General features: G+C 35.2%; 1 protein-coding gene and 1 long non-coding RNA gene across 4 annotated transcripts; both read right to left on the minus strand.

The window, feature by feature from the left end:
• Positions 1 to 6,020: 6,020 nt before the first annotated feature.
• Positions 6,021 to 7,386, minus strand: LOC110690281. The gene is made up of 2 exons (XM_021867104.1): positions 6,250 to 7,386; positions 6,021 to 6,060 (listed from the first exon to the last, which is right to left on the minus strand). The coding sequence occupies exon 1, from the start codon at positions 7,240 to 7,242 to the stop codon at positions 6,523 to 6,525; it is 720 nt and encodes a 239-aa protein (XP_021722796.1). The 5' UTR covers positions 7,243 to 7,386; the 3' UTR covers positions 6,021 to 6,060; positions 6,250 to 6,522.
• An 8,570-nt stretch (positions 7,387 to 15,956) lies between these two features.
• On the minus strand, positions 15,957 to 20,475 carry LOC110690282. 3 transcript variants are annotated; one of them, XR_002505054.1, is made up of 5 exons: positions 20,248 to 20,382; positions 20,016 to 20,085; positions 18,142 to 18,265; positions 16,304 to 16,953; positions 15,957 to 16,186 (listed from the first exon to the last, which is right to left on the minus strand). It is a non-coding gene; the product is annotated as an uncharacterized LOC110690282 (long non-coding RNA). The 3 variants fall into 3 exon arrangements; XR_002505055.1 differs by lacking the exons at positions 16,304 to 16,953; positions 20,248 to 20,382 and adding an exon at positions 20,390 to 20,475; XR_002505053.1 differs by lacking the exon at positions 16,304 to 16,953.

The raw sequence follows: 20,475 nt of genomic DNA on the forward strand, positions 1-20,475 counted from the left end.
ACCGGTGAATGCACCTGGCGCTGAAGCGTGATGGCTCCACCTCAGCACGGGCCCGAAGAGCAATCGGAACCAATAGCTCATCGACCTTAGTAGAAAAAACACTGATAGAGCTGTCAAATGGCAGCACGGTCGAACTAAACTCCAGCCCCGAGATGAGACTAAAGTCGGTTGGGGTGGCCATCATCTCACCCCAAGGGAAGTGGAAAGTGTTGGTGGTATCCCAGAAGAACTCCACCAAAGCACGAACCACGTCGTGGCTCGCATAAAACAAGTACATGGCCTGCGTAGCCCGAAACAGGGCAGTCAACCCACAAGACTCCTAAAGAAGTCACAGCCCCTCGTCACCACTAAAATACTTGTTGTACAGCTGTCCCAGGGTGTCATTGCCCGAACCGTGGCAGCGCATCCTACCGCTAGTAATCCAACGATGCACTCTCTCTGAAATATGGTGCTATGGGGCAAAGAACAGTGTCCGCTCGTCCCACTCGGGGAAGGGACCGAGTGAGGTGGACGGATCGGCGTCCTCCTGAACGGGCTCATGCTCCCGTCGCGTGTCTCGGGACCGGGAACCGAAACCTTGCCGCCTAGCCATACTACATTGTGCAGAATTGACAAAAATTAAGGTTCTATAGTATCTAAGGTTTTTCTAGCCGCATGATACTATGTTCGCAAAAAAACAGGGTACGTAGTACTAAAACAGAGCACAATTTCAAATCAAGCATATACGGAATTTTTCAAGCAACCAAACCATTTATTGAAATATTATGATAATTATTGTGACAAATTGGACAAGAATTGCTAGCAAAAACATCAAGAACGAGCCACATTTTTTTCCCGACCTTAAGAGGTTCAACAATGGTGAATTGTTCGTTTCTTCACCAAATTGAGTCAAACAAGTCTCATAATACTCCCAAGGCAATATATAAACATAATCAAGAAATTTCATGGCATAAAATTTGACAAACAAAGTGAATTGGGCAACATAAGTTTTGAATTTTCAAGAAATTCGTAAACAAACATGAACGAAACTCATCAAAATTCGAGTGAGTTTGGAAAAAACTTACATAGATCAGCAAACTAGATGAACAAAGCTTTGATTTGCAACAAATTTGAGCGAATTCGGTTGAAAAACGAGCAAGAACAAGCAATTCGAAGTTTTCGCGGCGAACTCGAACGAAAATGAAGCAGTAGCAGCAACACGGGGAAGAAAATGGGATTTATACAAAATTCCCGACTCAAGCGTCGCACGACAACTCTGTTGTCGACCGACAGAGTGCAGCGTTGGCGATAGGGAAATCATCTCAGAACAACTATTTTGTCCTCGTATAGCAATTTTCGGTTCCTTGATACACCATTTAGCCCCTATAAGCAATTTGACATGATTTAGTAATCGGCTTGGTTACAATCGCATTAAGTGATCGACCTAATAAATGATCGTCTCACTTAGCTTAAAGCGCCTAAACATTGGCTCACTGCAAAGACACCAACATAATGGTTCATAAACAACAGAAGCACCGACATACTGGTTCACAATTCAGAGGTACCGACATACTGGTTCACAAGCAGCAAAAGCGCCGACGCATTGGCATAGCAGGAGAAAAGTTCAAGCGAACTTTAAAGGATCGACAGGCCTTGGTCTTTGGTGATACTCTTCAGAGTATTATCGCAACAAATGAGGATAGCTTCAGGCGAAGCAATCTTCGATCATGTTCCCTGGCTTGCGGAAGATGGTCACAAAGCGCTAGGAGGTCGTTTCAGGCGAAGCAATCTTCGATAGGGTTCTCTAGCTTGCAGAAGTCTATCACATCGAAATTGGAGGCAATTAAAGGCGTAGCAGTCTTCATACGGTATCCCCTAGCTTGAGGAAGATCGTTAAAGCAGCAGGACGGCGTTCCCCAGCTTGTGGAAGTTGTCACAACAATAATGCAACAATCGGTTACTTCCAGAGACGTGTGCTCGACGGTGTAAGATACGCGTTTCTTAACTCTCTTATCTGTTTTAACTAATGCTAGTTTGCAGGTATCGGCGTTAAAAGAATGATTTAGGATCGCAGAACGTTCTGAATTATTCTTCGTCCTTATCGATAATTTGACTTTTGTTTTCGAAACTTAAGTTTCTTCAAACTCAGTCAAAGTGGGGGCTTCTGTAGACACCCATTTGTGTCTCCCCAAAACCAAACCCAGTGATGAATACCTTTCATGTCGAATCATAATCGAATGAAGTGAATGTGGAAAGTTTAGTGTTGCGGTTAGCTTTTTAGTTCTCTTCTTTCTCTCTGTTTTTAAAAACCTATTTTATGAAAATAGCAAATCTGGTTTAGTTTGGTCCATGGCAAGGGTCCAATAATAGTGTAGTTGGATTGAGCTCAAAAACAGATTTCCAACAATATATTATAAGCCCAATTCCGATAAATAATGAGGAAGTTATGGCCAAATTACTAAATTGAGCCTAGTTTGATTTTTATATACGGCCCAATGATCTAGAGGAGGGCCTATTATGATTTAGCATTCCTAATGCAATTAGGATTGATTATAGTCTCCTAGAATCTTCTATAAGGTTATTTTAAATCCTAATTTGATTAGCATTGATAATTAAGTTTTAAGAGTTTTATTTAGAATAAAAGAAGTGTTTTTAAGGAAATTACAATTTTACCCCTTCGTACGTTTAAATTTTATCAAAGTATGTGATAGGCTTATCGCGTACCTAACAAAAATAACCTAACTATTCCTTCTAACTGTGTAGTAGGGCAAGTAAGGATCGAATCCCAAGAGACTATGGTTCATTCAATTAATCAGACTCAATTAATCACTAAGCACGTCACCAATCAATAATGGATGATAATAATCAACTAATATATTAAATAACACAATTAACTAGAGGAAATATTAATCAATAAACTAAAGCATCCAAGATCAAGCATTACCACGATTATGATTGATAAACTAATAAATCTACCCCCAATATATAAATCAATTGACAAGAAGAAAAGCAATCCCTAATAATAATACCAAAGGTCTCTTCCAAGTTATCAATGGCTTCCCAAATTAACTATCAAGCCTACTTCCGTGGAATCAAGCGAATAAGGGACATTAAACACCATGCCTAGATTCCTAATTATTCAATCATCTACTTCCGTGATGATCTTCAAACCCTTAATTGGAATAACCTAATCCCATTAATACCCAACTTCCGTTGCAATAAGAACAAAGGGATGATAACAATACTAATTATTCCTAATCTAGTATTGGCATAAACACAATCAATTAAGCATGTCAATTGGGATTATTATTGGGGAATTTAAAGTTTTAATTCATGCATCAATCATAATTGGGCTACCCTAGATCTTGGAATAGAAAATCTACTCACACATATTGAAAGAAACAATAACAATCATGAATATGGAAAACATAATTGAAAAGCAATTATAATTGAAAGAGAATGAAGTAGAAGTGAATACCAAGGATTCTTCAATTGAAAGGAATTAAATTGTTGAAAAACAATGCTCAAATCTAATGGAAAGAATTAAAATTGCTTCAAAGTAATAAACTAGAACTCTAGAGAGAGAAAGAGGAATAATGGAAAACTTAAAACTTCTTTCTAATGAAGATTACAAGGGGTATTTATACCCTTAATGACCTAAAAATAAGAAAATAATAATACGGAGTGTCGCATAACTGTGCCCGGTCCAACCGGGCAAGCACCTCCCGATCGGGCGGTGAGAGTACGGAGTTGCTTTCCTTCGTAGCACTTCTTCCACCACGTGCCCGGTCCAACCGGGCTGACCTTGCCCGATCGGGCGCGTGGGGCGGTCTTCATAAATTGCTTTCTACCTTCGAAAATACCAAAAATCATCTAACTCCTATGTGCCCGGTCCAACCGGGCGGACCATGCCCGATCGGGCACGTAGAGGCTGCAGCAAATAGTTTGTATTTAACTCATCTTAAATCAGTCATAACTTCATATCCGGAGCTCTGTTTGAGGCTTGTAATATATCGTTGGAAAGGTCTTCAAGTCTACTTTCCAATGCAATTTGAATCACTCCATTATCATTTGTATATCAAAAGTTATGAGCATAATAGTGAACAGGTGTCATATTTGTCAAGTATTTCATCAACGTTTTGCTTCATTTTCACTCAAGTTCGTCTCGAACACATGATTTGATATTCTTAAGCAATATGTTTTCATACTCCATGATTATTATACTCAATATTAGCCAACCATACTCCATTTGCATATAAATCACCTGAAATTCATCAAAACACACAAACGAAGAGTAGTAGAGCACAACTTAAGCAAATAATGCAAATATGCACCAAAGATCTCTAATTTTGTAATAAAATGAGCTTAGATACCCACCTAAAACATGTGCAAAATAGGACTTATCAAATTCCCCCAAGCTAAACTCTTGCTTGTCCTCAAGCAAGACAATTAACAATAATCAACAACAATCAACAACCAAACAACATGCTTCACCCCATAATGCAAAATCAAACAAGGATTCAAAATCGAAATCAAACGAGCATGCATCCTAATCAACCAATCAAATTACTCAAACCGTCGATCCACCTAATTAATCGTCAAATGAGACCAACCATTTATAATTCAAGAATCGAAGACTAGAGTATCTCACATCGGTGGTCACTCAACACACTTTTTATGTGGCGAGCTAAAAATGAGCTCGATCTCTCACCATCCCCACCAACAATGCAATCCCCCCATCTCACAACACTCGCGTGTTTAGAGGGTTATAATAACGCTCAACCTAGTCAATGTCGACTTGAAATGCAACATATACTCCAGCATTTTGACAAAAGACTCAATTCACATGAACGCAATGCTATGCACGAAGATCGGAAGGACTTTGTGAAGCTTGTAACGTAGGTCGGGAATAAGAATGGGTAGGACAATAATTTGGGGAATGAGAGCTATAATAGTCTAACCGGGGGGAACTATCAAATGCGATGAGTCACACCTCGATTCATCAACTTCGATCAATGAAACACAAACCCAATTACAATGAAAACACAACCATCATCTCATCCACCTACATTCTCAAATCTTCAACCTTCTTTTACTTGTTTGCTTCATTTCTTTATTTTTTTTTTTTTTATCTTTTTATTTTTTTTATTTCAATCCAACAATTTTTCATTTGAAACTTTTTCCAAATATTTTTCTTTCTTTTCTTTATTTCTCTCTTTCTTTTTCAAGAAATGTTACTTTTTTTTTCAAGTAATTCAATCAAACCTCCTTTTCTCACTTTTTCTCTTCTTCTTCCTTTTCTTTTCAATATTTTCGCATCAATTGCAACTTGAAACAGAATCACGCAAAAATACCGCATAAAATAGCTCCCCCAAGCTAGACTTGGGAAAAGTAATCAAATTGGGGCCAAGGGGTAATTTTTGTGGAGTTAATGAAAAATATAGTCAAGCTACAACATGGGTAAGCAAGAAGGGAACTGATGTTCTAATTTTGTCTGGAGGCTACCTAATGAACATGGCCTTCGTCATTTCAATGTGCACGTGCAATGCATTACGACACACTACTAAGAGTCTAAAGTCAAAACTAAGATCAATGCTACACCAGGAACTAAACACACACAAGAATGAATATATAAGGCTCAAGCCTCACGGTTAACACAGTCAAGCTCCTGAATCATACATAGTTAAATAACCTTGACTCCTACTAGGGATCAACAAATTCAAGGTCAAATCATGATCTTTTAGTCCACTATGCAAGTCTTTCAATCGAAAATAAATCAAAACCTTTTGGCATAAAGGATAGGGGCACAGGGAAGTAGTTCAATGGCCGTTGGCCGTTCATTATCATGATTCTTTTATTTTTCATTTCTTTTTCCAGAAGAAAGCATTAAACCTTACTGCTAGTGAAAACACACTAAAGTAGAAAGAGAGAGTGAAAGATGTACCTTGTGTACACAAGAACTTCCCCCCAAGCTAAATCAGACAATGTCCTCATTGTCTTAAAGGGAAACTTGTAGTCAAACCTCATCTTCATCATCACCCAAAATAATGTCACCAAAGCCTCGAGGATTGCAATGCATCTCTTTGGAACAAAATTGAGCAAAAACGAAACAAAGTGTTAGTGGGAAAAAGAATAAAATTGAGTCATGTGCACTGTTTTGATCATAACTTTTGATGTATAAAATATAATGCAGTGATTCTAATTGCATTGGAAAGTATACTTAAAGATCTTTCCAACGATAGGTCACATAAAAAAAATCCGATAATTAACCAGAAAGTTATGGCCTGTCGAAATTGAGCAGTTTTGCTGATCCATACGCGCGCCCGATCGGGCGAGCTCTTCCTGATCGAACTCGAACGCAGTCCAGCGAATTCTTCTCCTTTTAAATCAGCCTTTTAGATCAAAATCTGCACCAAGAGAACTCCCACAAGCATAAGATGTACTCTCCTTACCTCTCTAAGAATCAAAGAAAAATGAAAACACACAAAAATTAGAAAAGACTAAAATAAAAATAATGAAATACGGGTTGCCTCCCGCAAAGCGCTAGTTTATCAAGGTCTTAAGCTTGACCATTCTCCTTCCATCAGAAGAATTTAACGCCTTGAGTAACTTATCATACGCTCCTGCAAACATTTCATTAAGCACTATATAGGGCTCAATTGCAAGCACAGTAATCCTTACATAGAAAAGATTAGGAGCACACAAAGATAACTCAAGGTAAAAAGAAAAATCAAAAGAAAAAGATGAAGATACACCACAACCTTCTGCTTCCTCCGCTAAAAATTTAGAATTAATAGAACGAACATGGAGGTAGTCTTGTTCTTTATCATCACCCAATAACGTCTCTATTATTTTACGCTCACGAATAAGTTCATTAGCAAAAGAAAAAAAATTTTCAACCATTGGTTCTACAACCAATGACTTTTCAACCAATGGTTCTACAACTAATGATTCTTCTTCTATTGGAACCAATGATACCTCAACCACTGATTCTATAACCAATGACTCTTTAACCATCGGTTTTTCAACAAATGATTCTTCCTCCGACGTATTATACAAATTATGATAATATTCATCATGAATCCTCCAATAAATTTCATTTAGAACAAACCGTTTTTTAGAATAATCATATATGAATGGAAAGATTCTAAAATCATCCGGAGCTCGAACAAAATACTCACTATAAGGGCAATCAGGGTTTTCATGATAAAGATAATAACAAGAACAATGGCCAGATGCAAGACGTGACAATAAATCATCCATCTCCAAGGCATGTATATCATCAACTCATAAGAGAAAAAGAAGTTAATAATAGCCAAAGCAACAAACCAAAATCTTAGCAAAAACGAATCACAAATAATTAGATGAAAACCGTTAGTCCCCGGCAACGGCGCCAAAATTTGATAGGCTTATCGCGTACCTAACAAAAATAACCTAACTATTCCTTCTAACTGTGTAGTAGGGCAAGTAAGGATCGAATCCCAAGAGACTATGGTTCATTCAATTAATCAGACTCAATTAATCACTAAGCACGTCACCAATCAATAATGGATGATAATAATCAACTAATATATTAAATAACACAATTAACTAGAGGAAATATTAATCAATAAACTAAAGCATCCAAGATCAAGCATTACCACGATTATGATTGATAAACTAATAAATCTACCCCCAATATATAAATCAATTGACAAGAAGAAAAGCAATCCCTAATAATAATACCAAAGGTCTCTTCCAAGTTATCAATGGCTTCCCAAATTAACTATCAAGCCTACTTCCGTGGAATCAAGCGAATAAGGGACATTAAACACCATGCCTAGATTCCTAATTATTCAATCATCTACTTCCGTGATGATCTTCAAACCCTTAATTGGAATAACCTAATCCCATTAATACCCAACTTCCGTTGCAATAAGAACAAAGGGATGATAACAATACTAATTATTCCTAATCTAGTATTGGCATAAACACAATCAATTAAGCATGTCAATTGGGATTATTATTGGGGAATTTAAAGTTTTAATTCATGCATCAATCATAATTGGGCTACCCTAGATCTTGGAATAGAAAATCTACTCACACATATTGAAAGAAACAATAACAATCATGAATATGGAAAACATAATTGAAAAGCAATTATAATTGAAAGAGAATGAAGTAGAAGTGAATACCAAGGATTCTTCAATTGAAAGGAATTAAATTGTTGAAAAACAATGCTCAAATCTAATGGAAAGAATTAAAATTGCTTCAAAGTAATAAACTAGAACTCTAGAGAGAGAAAGAGGAATAATGGAAAACTTAAAACTTCTTTCTAATGAAGATTACAAGGGGTATTTATACCCTTAATGACCTAAAAATAAGAAAATAATAATACGGAGTGTCGCATAACTGTGCCCGGTCCAACCGGGCAAGCACCTCCCGATCGGGCGGTGAGAGTACGGAGTTGCTTTCCTTCGTAGCACTTCTTCCACCACGTGCCCGGTCCAACCGGGCTGACCTTGCCCGATCGGGCGCGTGGGGCGGTCTTCATAAATTGCTTTCTACCTTCGAAAATACCAAAAATCATCTAACTCCTATGTGCCCGGTCCAACCGGGCGGACCATGCCCGATCGGGCACGTAGAGGCTGCAGCAAATAGTTTGTATTTAACTCATCTTAAATCAGTCATAACTTCATATCCGGAGCTCTGTTTGAGGCTTGTAATATATCGTTGGAAAGGTCTTCAAGTCTACTTTCCAATGCAATTTGAATCACTCCATTATCATTTGTATATCAAAAGTTATGAGCATAATAGTGAACAGGTGTCATATTTGTCAAGTATTTCATCAACGTTTTGCTTCATTTTCACTCAAGTTCGTCTCGAACACATGATTTGATATTCTTAAGCAATATGTTTTCATACTCCATGATTATTATACTCAATATTAGCCAACCATACTCCATTTGCATATAAATCACCTGAAATTCATCAAAACACACAAACGAAGAGTAGTAGAGCACAACTTAAGCAAATAATGCAAATATGCACCAAAGATCTCTAATTTTGTAATAAAATGAGCTTAGATACCCACCTAAAACATGTGCAAAATAGGACTTATCAGTATGAAAACGCGTGAAAAAACTGATTGCAGCGCCGCATTCCAAACTGTCGCCTGGCGAGAGGCTCTGTGGTTTGGCGACAGGGGCGTGTTTGACGCTGCAGCCGTGTTTTATTCTTTTCGAAACTCTTATTCTTTTTTATCATAATCCGACTGATTTTCGTTATAAATAGCCTCCTAAAACCTCTGTTTTTAATAACCAACTCTCATCAAGAAATTTTTGATTCTCTCTCTCTCCCTTTTCTAAACTAGCCTTCTCAAATACAAAATTCCGCATTCACAAGATCTAGACACACCTAGCCAAGTTCGAAGTTTCATTCGCCTTAGACGTGAAAGGTTTGATTTTTGAGGGTTTGGTCCAAAATCTAGTCTAAACTTTCTTAATTCTCTATTTCAATTATTTAATTTAATTGTTTTGATTATTATTTTCCTTAAAGTTACTAACGCTTGAGGTACGAGGCATCCAAGTAAGTGCTTTAATTGCTTTATTGATATTATGATATAGAAATCATGTCTAGGTTTTTATTTTGATTCCTAGTATCATGTTAGGATTCTTTTCTTAATTTGATGTTTAGAATGACAACAATAAGTTCCTAGTATCATGGTAGGGCTATATATTTGATCTTTGATGTTTAGTGACATGCTAGGGTTTGTTAATAATCTTGTTAGTATCATGCTTAGGAACTTGTTATTAATATTATGCTTTAACATGATTATGATTATTTTTATGACTATGATTATAATGATTATGATAATTATTTTTATGATTCTTATGTTGCTTGATATTTATTGTTATTGATCACACCTTTTATGCATGTTTAAAGGGAATTTGTACTTGTAATCACGCTTAATAAGATAATTAATAATCTTGTTTAGGGTTAATTTGATTATAATTCAAGTGATCGCCAATAATAGATTTATTTGTGCATTAATATTCAACCAACATAGATAAACAGGTTTAGGGTTAACCTAATGATTGCATGTTAGTCAGAAAGTGCACATGAATACGAGAACAATAAAGTAGAGGCCTATTATTAGGATAGGTTCTTTCTCTTTTAGATTGGATTTGTACCTTCATCCCCGAACTTCCAGTCATGGTTCCCGACCTATTGGAGTTGACAATCTCCTGGATCGTTAAGGGATGTAATCTTCACCTCGTGAACGGTTTACAAGTTCCTAAAACTTGTTGGCAACTCTTTTACTCTAGCTTCCTTCCCTTTGGACGCCGCCATGCTTAAGTGTATGGTCACAGTGGGTTTCAAGTTTGGGGTAATGCTTGAAATATTCCCTACAGTTTTTTGGTGCCCCCATTACCAGAAGTAGGGTAATGCTTGAAATATTCCCTACTGTTTGGAACCACAACTGGAAGTTCGGGGATGAAGGTACAAATCCAACATAAAAGAGACTGAACCTGACCTAATAATAGGCCTCTACTTTATTTTTCTTGTATTTATGTGCACTTTCTGACTAACATGCAATCAATAGGTTAACCCTAAACCTGTTTAATCTATGTTGGTTGAATATTAATGCACAAACAAAACTATTATTGGCGACCACTTGAATTATAATCATATTAACCTAAACAAGATTAATAATTATCTTATTAAGCGTGATTACAAGTACAAATTCCCTTTAAATATTTATAAAAGGCGTGATAAAGCAATAACAATAAATATATATCAAGCAACATAATAACAAATCATCATCAAAACAATAATCACAATCAAAATAATCACGTTAAAAATAAAGCATAATATTAATAGCAAGATCCTATGCATGATACTAATAAGATTAATAACAAACCCTAGCATGTCACTAAACAATAAAAATTAAAGCTTTAGCCCTAACATGATAGTAACATGGTATTAGGGAAGAAATAAGAAGCATCATAATAAATCATAATTGATATTAGAAATATTAATTAACCCTAAACATGATACTTAGAAGCAATCACACATCCTAACATGATACAAGGAACCAAAAAACAATCTAAGCATGATTTTTATATCAAAAGATCAATAAAACAATTAAATTACTTATTTCGATGCCTCATACCTCTTTCTAATAACAAAATACACACGTTAGTAACTTCAAGGAAAAATAATAAATCAAAGCAATTAAATTAAATAATTGAATACAGATTTGGACCAGACCCTCAGAAATTATCAACCTTTCACGTCTAGGGCGAATGCAACTTTGAACTTGGATAGGTGTTTCTAGAACTAATGTATGAGGAATTTTGAGAGAGGGAAGGTTTAGAAAAGGAATTGAGATAGAGAAAGCTTCTAGTTTTTAGAGAGAGAATAGAGAGAGATGATTGTGAATGATCAAAAACGGGGAGATACAACCCCTATTTATAGAAAAAATCACACAAAAACGGTAGAAAAGAGTTAAAGTCCCATTTGGAATAAAAGACCTCCTGTCGCCAACGGCAGGAGCAGCGCCATACACCAAGCTCGTCGCCAGGTGATAGACATGTCGTTTGGCGCTGGAACAACTTTTTGCGGATTTTGTTTTTATCATATCTTTTGATCCAAAAGTCCAAATAAGTCATATAATATGTCGTTGGAAATCTCTTGAAGTCTACTTTCCAACCCAATTATAATCAGATTAAATATTTTTGTAAATAAAAAGATATGACCGAAATAGTGGAAGGGTGTTTTGGATAGAGTTTCGCATTCCATTCATATCTTTTTCGTTATAGCTCGAAATTAATATTATAATATATCATTGGAAAGATAATTTCAAGATCTATCCAAAAATATAATATATAGATAAAGATTATAAGGAAAAAGAATAATATCTGACTGTCTTTGAACATTTTTAAATTCGAATATAATTAGGATTTAAAAAAAACGAAAGTTTTATTCAATTTCAAACTCTTTAATTTTATATTTTCAAAAAGTATAATTAAGATCTTTTAGAAACTTATAGAAGATTCTAATAAATCCTAATTATTTTAGGAATAGTATTAAACCTTTGGACCATCCACATGATCATTGGATCGTAGGTAAAATCCGATTTGGGCCTAATTTAGTATTTTGGACATAAGTTCCTCATTATTCATCGGAATTTGGCTTACAATATATCGTTGGAAAGGTCTTTTCAAGCCCCATCCAACTACACTCTTATTGGACCCATATCATGGACCAAAATAAACTGTAATGCACGTTTTTCATAAATAGGGTAAGAAAAGAAATATTTTCAAAAACAGAAAAAAGAAATATTTTAATAAAAACATCCTCATCACTAGACTTTTCACACTTTCGATTTGTTCAATAATCAAATGACATGAAAGGTATTCATCATTGGGTTTGGTTTTGGGGGACACATTTGGGTATCTACACTTTTCCTTCGTTATTTATTATTATATCATATACTCTTTCTCTGTCCTTTTCTCTCAGTCATATTCGCTATTTATCACTCTCTTTATTTCTCTTCCAACCCCCTTGCATTTCTCCTATCCCTATATCTTTTTTAGCCTCTCTCTATCTTTTTTCTTTCCTTCATGACTCATATTTCTATCTCTCCCATTTTTTCTAACTTTTTTTTTTCTCCCGGCCTTTATCCCTTCTTCTAGCCTACCCCTTATCTCTTTTGAACTAGTATCTCTATCTTTAGGCCTGCCCTATCTCTTAGCCCCTTTTTGTTTCTCTCTTAAAACCCTTCGCTTTCATAGTTCCCTTTCTCTCTCATGATGATTCTTTCTATTTTGGCCCTTCTTTCTTTACCTTCCTTTCCCTTTCTCTCCTTTTCTCCTTCCTCTCCTCCTCTATCTTAAGTAACACCTGACCAACTAACCTTGAACTAAGTAATTCTTCAAGTAACCCTGAATGAACCCTCAAGTAGCCACTGACACTCTTTAAGTAATTCTGACCAAATTACTCAAGTAACCCTTGTCCGAACTTCTTAAATAACCCCTTACCTAGTAACTCGAGTAACCCTTGACCGAGTAACTCACATAACCCATGACCGAGTAACTCCTCGAGTAATCCTTGACCGAGTAATTATTCGAGTAACCCCTAATCAAGTAATCCCTCACGCAACCCTTAACCGAGTGAACCTCTCGAGTAACCCCGATTCGAACCCCACAAGTAACCCTTGACCAAGTAACTCGAGTAACCCCTAATTCCATAACTCGGATAACCCTTAACAAAAAAACTTGGGTAACCTCCGCTACAAGGTGTGGCTTGTTGCACCAATAAGTTGTTGTGTGATAATATATGTTGTGATAAAATTGAGTTCAAATAAGTGAGAAAAGATAAAACAATAATAAAAAATTATAGGTCGCACTTATTCCCTTTCTCTCTCTCCCTCGAGCCTTCTCCTTCGTTCTTTATTATTATATCAAATGCTCTTTCTCTATCGTTTTATCTCAGTCATATTCTCTATTTATTACTTTCTTTATTTCTCTTCCAACCCCCTTGCATTTCTCCTGTCCCTATATCTTTTTTTAGCCTCTCTCTATCTCATCCTCTTTCATTCATAACCCATATTTCTATCTCTCTCATTTTTTCTAAAACTTTTTTTCTCCCGGCCTTTATCCCTTCTTTTAGCCTATCCCTTATCTTTTTGAACTGGTATCTCTATCTTTCGGCTTGCCCTATTGTAGTGAATATTTCAAGCCATCCCACACTTGAGCCCCATTTTTATCATACACTTAAGCATGGTGGCGTCCAAAGGGAAGGAAGCTAAAGTAAAAGAGTTTCCAACAAGTTTTAGAAAGTTCTCTGGGTGAAGGTTACATCCCTTAACAATCCAGGAGATCATTAACTCCAATAGGTCTGGAACAATGACTGGAAGTTCGGGGATGAAGGTAAAAATCCAACCTAAAAGAGATTGAACTTGCCCTAAAAATAGGCCTCTACTTTATTCTTCTCGTATTCATGTGCGCTTTCTGACTAACATGCAATCAATAGGTTAACCCTAAACCTGTTTAACTATTTTGGTTGAATATTAATGCACAAATAATGCTGTTATTGGCGATCACTTGAATTATAATCACATTAACCTAAGCAAGATTATTAATTTTCTTATTAAGCGTGATTACAAGTACCAATTCCCTTTAAACATGCATAAAAGGTGTCATCAAACAATAACAATAAATATATATCAAGAAACATAATAACAATCATAATAATAATCATAATCATGTTAAAGCATAATATTAATAGCAAGATCCTAGGCATGATTCTAACAAGATTAATAACAAACCCTATCATGTCACTAAACCTCAAAGATAAAAGCTTTATCCTTAACATGATACTAACATGATATAAGAAAAGAAATAGGAGGCATCATAATAATCGTACTTGATATTAGAAATCTTAGTTATTTCCCTAAACATGATACTAGGAAGCAATAAAACATCCTAACATGATACTAGGGATCAACAAAATAATTAAATTACTTACTTCGATGCCTCGTACCTCTTTTAAATAACAAAATACACACGTTAGTAACTTCAAGGAAAAGAATAAACAAACAATAAAATTTAATAATTGAAATAGGGATTTCGGACCAAACACTCAAAAATTATCAAACCTTTCACGTCTAGAGCGAAGGCAACTTCGAACTTTGAAAGGTGTTTCTAGAGCTAACGAGTGAGGAATTTTGAGAGAGGCAATGTTTAGAAAAAGAAGAGAGAGAGAAATCTTCTAGCTTTTAGAGAGAGAGAGAATAGATAATTCTGGGTGTTGATGATTTGAAAACATGGAGATACAACCACTATTTATAGAAATAATAGCACGGGATCGAAGAAAATCATATTCGGAATAAAATACTTCCTGTTGCAAACGGCAGGAGTTACCGCCAGACGAAAATTGAAATATTTTTGAAAAAAGAAAGAGAAATATTTTAATAAAAACATCCTCATCATTAGACTTTCCACACTTTCACTTCGTTTGATAATCAAATGACGTGAAAGGTATTCATCACTGGGTTTGGTTTTGGGGAGACACATTTGGGTGTCTACATAAGCCCCCACTTTGACTGAGTTAGGAGAAAATTATTTTGAAAACAAAATTCAAAGTAACGATAGGGACGGAAAATGATTCAAAATATTCTGCGATCTTAAATCATTCTTGTAACGTCGATACCTGCAAACTAGCGTTAGTTAAACAGATAAAAGAGTTAAGAAACGCGTATCTTGCTACGTCGTGCACACGTCTCTGGAGTAATCGATTTTGTGACGATCTTCCTTAAGCTAGGGGATTCCTCCTGAAGACTGCTATGCTTGCAACTGCCTCCAATTTCCGCTATGATAATCTCCCGCAAGCTAGGGAACACTATCAAAGATTGCTCTGCTTGGAACGACCTTCTACCGCTTTTTGACCATCTTCCTCAAGCTAGGGAACACGATCAAACACTACTACAAAAAGCGTGTTTTTGGACGCTTTTTAGGCCTTTTTTCGACACTAAAAAGCGTCGTAAAAATGTTTCTCCACGCTGCTAAAAAGCGTCGAGAATACGTGAGTCGAGAATTTTGAGGGACACAAAAAAGCGTCGAGAATATCGACGCTTTTATGTGTCCTAACTAATATACGAAGTGTCGGAAAATACTCATTTTGCACATTATCCCAAATTTGTGTGGTTTTTTAGCGACGCTTTTTGTTGTGTAGCATTTATTCGTGCCAGCCTATGGTATGGCGGGAAACTCTTGAAATATAAAAATTTGCAAAATAGGTAGACATTAAAAAGCGTCCAGAATTTTTTTTAAGCTTTTTTTCTTTTTTTTTCCTTTTATTAAATTATTACCACCATACATACATTATAGTTATTTAAATTTATCATAAATTAAATTAATAACATTAAAATTAAAATAAACAAATATTCTATATAACTAGATTAAAAAAAAACAATAATTAATCAACAATAATAAGAGTACGTAGTTAATACCAAATTTATAAAAGAAAACATCAACACAATTAATAATAATAAAAAAAAAATCGCATATTATAGTAGCTTGTCCCTAAATAAATACATCACTAATATAAGACTAACAACCAAAATAGATAGATGATGACCTTGTAGATGGTATAGTCTCTTATTTTGATGCTCAAGTGTCCCGGCCTATTCTCTTATTGCGCCTACATTGCCTTTTCCAATCTTCAAATAATAAAAATACAAAGTACAAATTAGTATATTACACAACATAGGCTCAAGATTCAACACGTCGTATTTAAACAACAATGAAAAGACCAATGTATTTAAACCAGAACATACACATGCTGAGAAAACTACAACTTTAAGAGCATATTAAGAACTAGTCCACTAGTGGTGGGTCTGCAGGGTCTGCTGAGTTGTCCACACCTTTCAGATTATGCTACGAAGACTGTTGCAGAAGTAGCTGATACGAGTGAGAAGGCTGCAAGTTCAAGTGGTGGGTCTGCAAGGCTTGCTGGGTTGCCCTCGGCTTGGGCACCTCCTGGAATTAGATGGTGCAAGCTAAATGTGGATGCGTACTGTATTGATAGTGTTGGCAGTGATTTTGGTGATGTGATTAGGGATAGTGCAGGAGTAGTATTGGCTGTAGGGACTTTTCAGTGTGGGGATAAATGGGAAGTGAAGGTGGTAGAAGCAAAGGCTATAAGTCGGGGTCTCAAATTGGCTTGCAGGTTGTTCAAGCATTGCGTGATCGAAGATTGGGCTCAAGTGAATTTTTTCTTATCTTAGAGGATATTTTATGCTTTTGTTCAAACTTTAATACTGTTAAATGGTGTTTTGTTAATAGGGGAAGGAATAGGGTAGCATATGAGGTGGCTCGTCTTCAACCTTGGGAGATTGGTCATCGAATGTGGTTTGATGATATCCCGACTCATATCCTCGGTGTAGCTCATTCCGATCAATGCAATTAGTCCCCTTTGTGGGTTTTTCTAAAAAAAAAGAAAAAAAAACGAACTAGTCCACAATAGAAACTAATAAAAGTCTTTGTATCAACCAAGTATAATGAAGCACCATAATTATACCATGATAAATATCAAAGCATAAGATAAAACAATTAAAATGAGTTTCAACAAGTATATAAGTTAAGATAAACGACAAAGCTAATAAAAAGGATACTCGATGCTTCTACACACACACAAGCTCTTAATTTCACACACACACACACACACACAAGCATTTTGAATTTTAGCTCTGATTTACAGCTCTAAACTTCAGATCTGAATTCAGTTCTGAAATTCAGCTTTGAATTCAGCTTTGAATTCAGTTCTGGATTTCAGCTTTAAAATCAATTTTGGATTTCAGCTCTGATTTCAAATTTGATTTTCAGTTTTGAATTCAGCCCGAAATTCTACTAGAAACTGAACGGAAAAAGTGTTAAGAAAGTTTGTTAAACTCTTAGTATTTGCATAACCAATTTTCTTCTTCATATTACATTCACCTGTTTTTTGCTTTGAACTAAATTTTCAGGTCCAATTTCAACTTGGTTTATTCGAGCAAATACTTTAAAGCTGGTTAAGAAGGTTTGAGATATCATGTTTGATCAACCGTTTAGACTTCAGAACATCAAATAATATTAATTTATCTCAAGAAAACTAGAATACCTAGCAACTTGACCACATCTATCTAGAGAGTGGAAGTCAGAATAATAATGGAAAATGCTTGTTAAAATTTAATCAAGACAACCCAATAACCACCCTACTGAACATGACTTTTGCTTACAAAGTTTTCTCCTCTATGGGAAATAATACTGGAGACTGATAACAAGTAAAAGGCAGATGACTTAGGTGAATTTAGCAATTTGTAGATGCCTCACTAGGTAGGGTGAAAGCCACAAAGATTTTAGAAAACCAAGATTCAATCTAGTTATAATCCTGTCTCATAATGGAAAGTGCAAGTTGATCTGAATTTTTATCCATTTAATAGCAGCTTATTTGATCAATTTGTAAATATAACATCTCGTTGCCATTGAAAAAGATACTACAAACCAGCAAGCATAGGAAAAGTCAAATATTTTTTCATTTTCAACATAATAATTTTGTAAGGGGTTTTAGAACTTTCATTTCTAGTAAATACATAAAACTGACATGTATTCTGTAAAGTGGTAAAAAAAAACTTACATTTATCTTGTAGCGCGGTACATCCAATGACTACACCTTAAGCTTCTTAAAGGTATTTCTTTCGACGATGAATGTTTGTCCACATATCCATGTCAAGAACATGGCTAATAGTGTGAGAGGCAACCTGGAGAAAAATTTACAATAGAGAAAAGGATCAAAGAATGTTGATTTTTACATACGGAACCAAAAACAATTAAACAAAATAAAAAATTTATCGAAAAGAGGCTATCAAACAACTCAAAAGTCATCATATTCGTGCTTCAAATGCAGAACAAAAAGCCAAATTTTCAGAATAGACATAAAATAGAAGCACAATGAACATAATAATACTTTGTATACATGTAAAAACCTTGAAATATCTACTGTCTATGAATCAAATATTTAAACAATACTAACAAAGAAATTACTAACGGGAAGGTAAAATTCATCAGGTTTATTGTAATGAGTTGACCAAAAGTAGCAACATAATTTAGACAATATTGAAAATCAAACAATCAATACCTTCATAAGATATTCACAAGTAATCTGGATCCCTCAATTTTGTAAAGAAATGCACAAAAGTCAACTAAGATATGTATGGTAATGTTTCTAGGGGGGAGAATAAGCTGAAATTGCTACTAATGTCAATATGTCAGAATACATGGTTCGGGTTATTTAGTGTATGTGTGTGTATACAAGGGATATTTTAGAAACATATTTAATGAGATGTTAATAAAAATGGCGACAGATTTTGTTTGGCATTATGGTTCTGTTTATTTCTATTCATTAATAACCTAAGATCTTAGGTATGGTTAGTGTGGTTCCGAATTATAATGAAATTTTTTCCCTATGCTGCTTTTATATGATAAATTGATAATATGATGTCAAAACTGTGATTTAAAGAACTGTATGAATTTTTACTTTTGTTGTCATGCATTTCTCTTTTATCCTCTCTAAAGTACCCATCTCATAATATTGGGAGTTTTGCTCAATTTTTTGTTGTCAATTGTGAAATTTGATTATCACCCTTTTGATAAATTGTGTTGTGTATTTTGTATCAGTCTAGGGAATTGATTAATATCACTAGGGAGTGAGAAAACATTAATTCATATGGCCAAGTGCGTTGCTGGGAACTAAAGGAAGCAAGATTTAGGCCTGTAGAAGCTGGGAGAAGTGTCAAAGTTAGAAGTTATTGCAACTAGATGCTACCCTTAAGTCCCTAAGCAGGATTCTACCAGGAAAACTACAGCACCACGTAGAAGTCTTTTCCTTGATATCATTATTGTAATGATTTTGATTTGGTCAGCAAATATCTCTATGTTTCTTCCTTTTGGGTTTAAATGATTTTAATTTGGTCAACAGAAGGGAAATTTTGCAATTAAGTTTTAGTCTTTCGAGTCCTGAATCACATTTAGCTTTTTTGTCTTCCACAGGCTTGTACAAAAACGTGAACCAAGAGTACTTGTCTGCAATTAGTCAATATCTTACTAGCATCAAAACGAGAGAGATTATGCACTATGGGGCATTTTAATATCAAATATATAAACAGGCAGAGCTTAATTGAACTAGGAACCACAACAACGGAGGTCGTAACCACTATATGAACTGTTGATTCAGTTAAAACAAAAGCAATATTTGAACAAAATTAATGAAAATCAATATAATTAAAATTATGAAGCTGAGTATTTTAGAATCTAACTATATATCTGAAACAATTCTGCAATTAAAAAAACAAACTAACATCAAGAACTCTTCTTACCTAGAAAAATGAATGTATCTCAGCTAATAGCCTAATAAGTTGAGAAATCACCAATAATAAATCACATCAAAGCAACAAAAAAGAAATAAAAAAATTCGTATCAATTTTATAAACTGCAAATCGCAAAGAGACATACATTCAGCAATATTCGCCCTTTGCTATTAGAGACTCGGCGATTCAACTCTGCTTTGATCCAACCAATAATTCTGAAAGAATGGAGTAACAAAATCAATGTCAAGTTTTACATGTCGTAAAAAAATAGATCCAAACAAATGAATTTAGCAATCCAATGAATCACTAATGTGTAAGAAAATATCTAGAAACTAAGAGATTAATTGTAAAAATAGAAATTCAACAAGATCTATAACCTAGGGTTTGAAAACGAGTAAAATTGAATAATTGCAACTTGCAAGTATCAATTAAAATCACACAAAAAATGAAAGAAGCAATTTATATCTGTATAGTATAGCTCCCGCTGAACTATCGCCCAACCCCAGGGTGCGTACTCACTGCCGAGAAAGCAATTAAAGGAGGGCTCACTAGCCAGGCAATGTCAGCCCGCATGGCTGACCAGGCTGAACTCTCCAGGAAGGAGA

Source organism: Chenopodium quinoa, unplaced genomic scaffold, assembly GCF_001683475.1.
Source record: "Chenopodium quinoa cultivar QQ74 unplaced genomic scaffold, ASM168347v1, whole genome shotgun sequence".
Taxonomy (NCBI): Eukaryota; Viridiplantae; Streptophyta; class Magnoliopsida; order Caryophyllales; family Amaranthaceae; genus Chenopodium; species Chenopodium quinoa.